This window comes from Octopus bimaculoides, chromosome 8, assembly GCF_001194135.2.
Source record: "Octopus bimaculoides isolate UCB-OBI-ISO-001 chromosome 8, ASM119413v2, whole genome shotgun sequence".
NCBI classification, from domain to species: domain Eukaryota; kingdom Metazoa; phylum Mollusca; class Cephalopoda; order Octopoda; family Octopodidae; genus Octopus; species Octopus bimaculoides.
Window position 1 is genome coordinate 93,811,691 of NC_068988.1, and position 8,321 is coordinate 93,820,011.

Here is an 8,321-nt window from a genome sequence, read left to right on the forward strand (position 1 = left end):
CACACACACACACACATTGTCCTCGGTTGTGAGTGCCTAACAAAGGCATAAGTGTATCAGGCCAATGTATTATCTATAGATGATAATAATAAATATTGAGTATTACTTTGCATTAGTGCAAATACATTCAAAGGTAGGTACATCCAACATAGCCACTCATTCAGATTCAGAAAAAAATTCATCTTTACTGACCAACTATATATGGAATATGAAAGAGAATGGTATCAACAATAGCAAAATACAATGCAGGAAAAACTCATTCCCTTAATGGGAAAGAAGATTAAATCGCACATAGCTAGCTCAATAACAAAAAGAAAAAATGTATTGTTATGAGCAAAGGAAGTCTTAAGAACCGTTTCATCAACTATAAATCCACCTCATACATATATATATATATATACTTAGTTATACACATATATGTAGACATGCATATTTTAAACTGAACATCTTTGATATATATTCTTAGAAGTTAAATCTTTCAGAAATTTGAAGATGGAAATTTCGAGAAAATATTATTTTGTCATCTTGTAATTTTGCTGAATATTTTATTTTTGTATCTATTTTTGTATTTATTTCTGGTTACCGTGGAACTAAGAACTCTTTTATTGTAAAATTGTAAAGATTTAGAACTAAATGATTATATATTATATAGAAAATAAATTAAATAGCAGTAAATTGCTTTATGTGTGCAAATTTCTTGCCGCTATTTGTTGTTTTGTTGATAGAGGTGAACAATACCAACATTAGACACATACGCGCACACACTCACGTAAATGTATCTTATTTTTTCTCGAGTTCTACGGCTTGTAAGGTCGGTTGCCTGGTTTCTATTGTGTATAAGTAATGGTTATCACAACATTACCCCTGTGCTCCATTGTAGGCTCCAAGGGCAGAAATTTTGAGGTAAGGCCATAAATCGATTGCATCTACTCCAGTTTTTGACTGGTACTTTATCTTATCTATCCTTGTAACGATGCTTTATTACATCAGCCCTGGAGTGATGAAAAGTAAAGTTGACCTCGGTAAGATTTGAACTCAGAACGTAAAGAACCGGAAGAACGCTACTATACATTTTGTCCGATGTGCTAACAATTCTTCCGGCTCGTCGCTTTATATATGCATATCAAAAAATGATTAAAGGTCCTTCCAGGACTAAAGGCACATAAATCCGGTTTCCCGGCTGCTGCGACCTGTATATTCCCTCCTGGATGGGACGCCGGTTCATCGCAGAATTACTCATTTTTGCCACCTGAGTGAACTGGAGCAACAAGAAATGAAGGTTTTGCTCAAGAATACAACGCATCGCTCCGTTCAGAAATTGAAACCGCAATCTCACGATCATAGTTGCAACACTTTAACCACAAAGCCATACGCCTCCACATATGTGAACATGCATATATCTGTCAATTGGAAGGTGGACGGTATTCTATATTCATCTGGTTCAAGTGTCATTCAATGGAGCTTTTAGTCAACTCGGCACTAGAAATTGAAAAGAAAAATTATTAATAACAATTTAGATTATGTGTGACTTCCTATGTCCGTCCTTCAAATGTACGACGGGGCTTTTACAGGGCAGCTCCGCTTGCTAGAAACAGAAAACGAATCCCTTTTAAATCATACACTACCGACTTAAAAGGAAAGTACAGAATAACAGAGCCTGGGTGAAAAACAAGACTGTTACATGGACGATATTTTTAAGCCAACAGGAATTGAAACCCTGTCGTCCAGATCCAGTGACACAGAAACTAAACACAATGCTGTCCACCGCTGAAATCACAACTGGTTGACCGTCGCGATTTCGGACATCTGCGATGACTGGAGGTGATTCATTTTCGCCCTTAATGCTGTAAATTCACTGGTTAAACATGGTCAACGCTTCCCAGGTGAACGGCGACAGTTTCCGTCTATTTAATTATTTCATAAGACATTATTCGGCCCGGGGCTACAGGGGAAGACACTTGCTCAATGTGCCACGCAGTTGGACGGAACCCAAAGCCACTTGATTTCAAAGCGTTCTTCTTAACCACACAGCCATGCCATAAACATAAAATGATTGAACTTTTGACTATTGTTATATGCGTTTTATACGAAATACATTCAGAAATTTGAAATAAGGCAAGGGACGCAACTACGTAACAAAACTTTAGAGTTACCTCCCTTGCAATTCTACGTTTTTGTGATTTTGTATAATGTATTTTTATTGTTTGCACAAGAAAAAAAATAACAGGAAGTTTAATCGATCGAAAGCACCTCGTTAATTGTTAAACAATATCATTGATCGAATCCTCTCTGTTGAAGTGGTTGCGAGGAACATCGCGATTCCATGAACACCGATTGCAATGAAACATACAGCATTTGTCAAACGATAATATCTTTCACTCCATGCACACACACACACACACACACACACTAGACTGCGGCCATGCTGGTGCAACACCTCAAAGATGTGGGCACAGCTGCAAAACAAGGTGGAAAAAATAGTACTCAAACACCAAAGATTGATATATATATATATATATATATATATATATATACTATATTCTAAAGCTAAAAGGAAAAATCTTCACAAAGTTGTATATATCTGTGTGTGTGTGTGTATACACATATATACAAAGGTGAACACCGTCAAACGAAAAGTTTAACTTCGCTAATCGTTATTCCGTTAATTCTTTGAAAATCTAACAGAAGTTGAAGTTAACGTTAATCCGTTAAAGTTAACTTTTTATTGAAAAAAAAAAAAAAAAAAGGCATAGCTACAGTTTAATACCCCACCGACTTTGTTGCCTCATAAATTCCAGAAAAATGGATACTTTTTATCGAAGCTTTCACCAAATAATCGCTTATATCCTCTATATTAGTTTTGGAGGAATGAAACTTCCATGGATAATGGTTGAGTCAGCACAGGTTAAGTTAGATGCCACAGAATGATGACTGCAGAATAATTTAATCATAAACTTTATTGAAAATTTTCATGATATTCACAACATTTCCAAAGAGTGACAGGGTAAAAATTAAGGATACTTGGCTTCATCACAAAAATGAGAAAATATATACAATAGACATGTCCAACCCACATTTGCATATAGGATGGGCATTAAAACATTGGTAAGGAGGTTTCACACATTATCCTGCCAAATTTCCATATATCTATATATATACAGTTGAATGTTACACGGACACACGGAAATGGACATTTATACAAGGGAGTGCTGAAAAGTTCCTGGTTTTGGGTAAAAGAAAATACAAGATCAGTTAATTATATTATTTACATTATTTACATACAATGGATATTTGTCCTCATCTTGTTTGTTGTTAACACAACGTTTCGGCTGATATACCCTCCAGCCTTCTTCAGGTGTCTTGGGGAAATTTCGAATCTGGGTTCTCAGTCCTAAGGTATTTTTCAATGCTATTATTATTATTATTACGTGAAAGGCCTGTCCAAAAAGATACAAAAGATATGTGGCCCATATGACATCAGGACAATATTCAAGAGTAATACAACACTTTGCAAATATCTCCTTTGAGTAAAACCACCAATAGAAGAGAATATGACCAAAGACTGCGTGTACTCCATCCCATGCAGCTGTGGTGGGTTATACAAAGGTGAAACATGCCACCCACCTCAAAATAAGGGTAGACGAACATCGCAAAGTTGTGACACTAGGAGATACTGATAAATCGGGTATAGCTGATTATGTATGGAAAAATGGAGACCACCTCCTCCTGTGGGATGAAGTTAAAATAATAGACAGAGGACACCACTGGAAAATAAGAAAACTAAAAGAAGCAGCACATATGCTAGGTCTCAACAACTTCCCAAGCAGACCGAGTGCAGATATGAATAGCATATGGGAACCGGTATTAAGGAAGGATAGGAAAATATTAGATTTATAAGCCCTAAAATTCACTCCATAATTGCCAACGGGCATATAGCATAGTGGTTAAGAGCACGGGCTATTAACCCCAAGAGTCTGAGTTCGATTCCAAGCAGTGACCTGAACAATAACAATAATAATAATAATAATAACACCGAAAAATATCTTAGGAATGAGAACCCAAGTTCGAAATTTCCCCAAGACACCTGAATAAGGCTGGAGGGTATATCAGCCGAAACATGTTAACAGCAAACAAGATGAGGACAAATATCCGTCAAATGTAAATAATGTACATAATTCCTCATCTCTTAAATGTAGAACTGCATCAGTTAATTATGATTTTATTCAACATATTCCACTCTCAGATTCACACACACATTGCAGCAGTCCTTCAGTTTTTTAAAGTCCTGTAAACAAACTCAGAAGGGTGGACCTTCAAACAGGTCTTTTGTGATACCCTTAAAGCCATTAACTTCTTGGCACTCCCTCGTATTAACCATCAAGTCATGAAGGAATCATATTACAAATAAAAGAAATGATAAAATTAGATATTTTTTACCAATGATAGAATTACTCTCTTATTGTTATATATATATATATATGAGAGAGAGAGAGAGAGTGAGAGAGAGATAAAGAGAGAGAGAGAGAATAAAATTTAAACCACAACATAAATAAAACATATAAAAACATATGTATATCCTATTGTGATATGATAAAATATTTCATGTTATGGTCTGAGTATATTTTTATAACATGACTGTAGAGCGATGTTGCCGCTGATTATGTGAATGCATTTCTCATCTATTTACCCACAATGTGAAATCACTATTGACTTTCTTCCTTGAAGACATCTGTTAGATGCAATATAAATGAGTATTGAGGAAAAATTCTATTAAATGCATCAGGGTCCTAAGTTATTTCACCAATGACAATAGACTTGAGTTCTTTAAAACATAGCGTTGTCAGGTTGTTATCATATTATCTTCTTTCATGCATAAAGACATTTATGGTTATATATCATATTTTTCTTATAAAATGAATTTTGATGTCTATGGTGAATACAGTGCAGAAGTGTGTGATAGTTTTTGCTGATCAAATTAATGTTTTTTTTCTTTCATCTCCAACAAGAAAAAGAAAGAATTTATTCCTGTAATATTAGGAATGAAAAAGTATTTTAAGTTATTACATTTGTTTATTCTCCTCCCACCATCAATGATTCAATACTGACATTCAAAAACATTGATACTTTCTTATGTCAACTACACTTACTGTGCATTGAGAATATTACTAGTTTATACCACAGGAAAGTACTAATATTGGTAAAATTATTAGTTATACTGAGAAGAAAAAGGAAAATTAATTTTCTTGATAAAAACTGAGTTTTCTGCCAGTGCCGCTGGACTGGCTCCTGTGCAAGTGGCATGTAAAAAACACCATTCCGAGTGTGGCCGTTGTCAGTACCACCTGACTGGCCCTCGTGCCGGTGGCACGTAAAAAGCACCCACTACACTGTCGGAGTGGTTGGCGTTAGGAAGGGCATCTAGCTATAGAAACTCTGCCAGATCAGATTGGAGCCTGGTGCAGCCTTCTGGCTCACCAGTCCTCAGTCAAATCGTCCAACCCATGCCAGCATGGAAAGCAGACCTTAAACGATGATGATGATGATGATACAGTTAATACATGCTTAGCTAAGTTACCTTTGGTTTCATCTTGAGCAAATATATCTGTGTCTAGTTAAGATATTTCCACCAGAGAGTATTTTGCCACAGACATCACAGAGATGTGCTCGGTCTCCTGTATGAACATAATTATGTCTCACAATGACACATCTTCTAACCTGTGTGAATACGTATGTGATGACTTAATTTACTTTTGTCTGAGAATGACTTACCACAAATACTACAGTTATGGGGTTTTTCACCTGTGTGAATAAGTTTGTGTCTAGTTAAATGACTTCCACAAGAGAATGATTTACCACAGATATTGCAATGATAGGGCTTCTCTCCTGTATGAATACGCTTGTGAATAGCTGCTTCACTACTTCCAGAGAATGATTTGCCACAGATATCACAGTGATATGGTTTCTCTCCTGTATGAATACGTTTGTGAATCGTTAATTCACTGTTTCCAGAAAACAATCTACCACAGATATCACAGTGATATGGTTTCTCACCTGTATGAATACGTTTGTGCTTAGTTAAGACACTTCCAGAAGAGAATGCTTTATTACAAATATCACAGTGGTATGGCCTCTCTCCTGTATGAATCCGTCTGTGAACAGTTACTTCACTACTTCCAGAGAATGATTTGCCACAGATATTGCAGTGATAGGGTTTCTCACCTGTATGAATACGTATATGATTAGTCAACTTACCTCCATCAGAAAAAGATTTATTACAAATATCACAGTGATATGGTTTCTCTCCTGTATGCATACGTTTGTGTCTCGTTATGTGATTTCTTTGAGAGAATGATTTGCCACAAATATCACAGTGATATGGCTTTTCTCCAGTATGAACACGTTTGTGTACTGTTAAATCACTACTCCCAGAAAATGATTTACCACAAATATCACAAGGATATGGCTTCTCTCCTGTATGAATACGTTTGTGTGAAGTTAATTGTCCATTATCAGAAAATAATTTACCACAGATATCACAGTGATATGGCTTCTCACCTGTGTGAATACGTTTGTGTTTAGTTAAGTGATGATTTAGAGAGAATGACTTACCACAGATATCGCAGTTATAGGGTTTCACTCCTCTATGAATACGCTCATGTACAGTTAGGTTACTTTTAACAGAATATGACTTTTTACAAATATTGCATTGGTAAGGCCTTTCTCCTGTATGAATGCGTTCATGCCTAGTTAAGCTACCTTTTCCAGAGAATGATTTACCACATACATCACAGTAATATGGTTTCTCTCCTGTATGAATACGCTTGTGTCTAGTTAAGCTACTCTTCCCAGAGAATGATTTACCACAAATTTCACAGTGATTTGGTTTTTCACTTGTCTGAATGCATTTATGAGAAGTCAAGCAGCTACTCTCAGGGAATGATTTACAACAAATATCACAGCAATATGGCTCCATTTTAAATGAATTTGTCTAGATAAGGTATCTACAAATATAACAACAATAAAGTTTATCTCCTTTATGAATACGTTTCAGTCGAGTTAAACGATTCTTCGAAGGAATGATTTATCACATGCAATGGTTTCTCTCCTGTATCAACATATTCGTGTATAATTAAGTTAGCAGTTCCAGATAAAGATGTACGATGGATATAGGTTCGGTCCTGTATGAAGAGCTGCGGTTTTTTTTTTTTTTTTTTTGAAAGAAAAACTTTTTACAGATATCACAATATATCTTCAGTGAAACTCAATCCCTTAAGTTTCTCACATAATTTCCGTTATTTTATTCCCTCACCACAGAACATGGATATCTGTCTTAGTCTGGTTTTCATGTATTCCTATATTGATGGAAAAATATCGACTGCTATCAACACAGCAGGGGTAATTACAAATATCTGAAGATTGTCGCAAAACTATTTTTGAAGTTTCCCAGTTCCAGTCGTTTGCGATTCAACCGGAATTTAATTCGAAGACAGGACATTAAAAACCAACGCAGAAAGAACGAAACGCACAAAGAATATGGAAGTTGTGTACCTCTTCGATTGTATACTAAACTTTTCATGTATAGACAATGCCTCTGTCAACAATTGCAGATATTCACTTCATACAATCTCAATTTAAGTCCATTTTTGGAGTTGAAGTAAAATTTTCAGAATTCCGAAGTAGTAAACAGAAGGTGCATTTGAATTGTTAATAAAATTCTCAGATTCTTCTAGCAGCATAAGAACAGAATCTATGTTTCCAATATTGTTGTCGTCGAGAATTACTAAATGGTTCGCAAAATAATTCTATTATTTACACACATTATTACAATCTTGAACCAATTCTTCGTCAACTTACCGTTTACACGTACACGTGGAAACAGTGAATCAGTGCCGTGGCTGAAGCTTTTAACCAAACAACCCAATAAACGAATAATCACAGAGTTGCTAGGTTGCGATTGTCAAAGGATTTTAATCAGCTTCTTTCACCGATTTAATGTTTATTTATCTAGCTTCTTCCATTTATAGCCATCATTTCGTATCTTGCTACAATCAACCAGTGAAGCTAGCTGCTTGTCTACAGCCACAGATGGCATAGCAAACATAGATACGTGTGTAAACACACGCACACACGTGTGTATATATATATATATATGTGTGTATATATATGTGTATATATATATATATATGTGTGTGTGTGTGTGTGTGTGTGTGTGTGTGTGTGTAGGCATAGGTGTGTGGTATGAAATTTACCTCTCAATTACATTATTCCCGGTTCAGTCCCGCTACGTGGCAGTTTGGATAAGTATCCGACCAAAGCTTTAC

General features: G+C 35.7%; 1 protein-coding gene across 1 annotated transcript; it reads right to left on the minus strand.

The window, feature by feature from the left end:
- Positions 1 to 2,939: 2,939 nt before the first annotated feature.
- On the minus strand, positions 2,940 to 8,029 carry LOC106880112 (zinc finger protein 271). Its single transcript, XM_014929932.2, has one exon. It carries the CDS (start codon positions 6,971 to 6,973, stop codon positions 5,711 to 5,713), a length of 1,263 nt encoding a protein of 420 aa, XP_014785418.1. The 5' UTR covers positions 6,974 to 8,029; the 3' UTR covers positions 2,940 to 5,710.
- Positions 8,030 to 8,321: the final 292 nt, after the last annotated feature.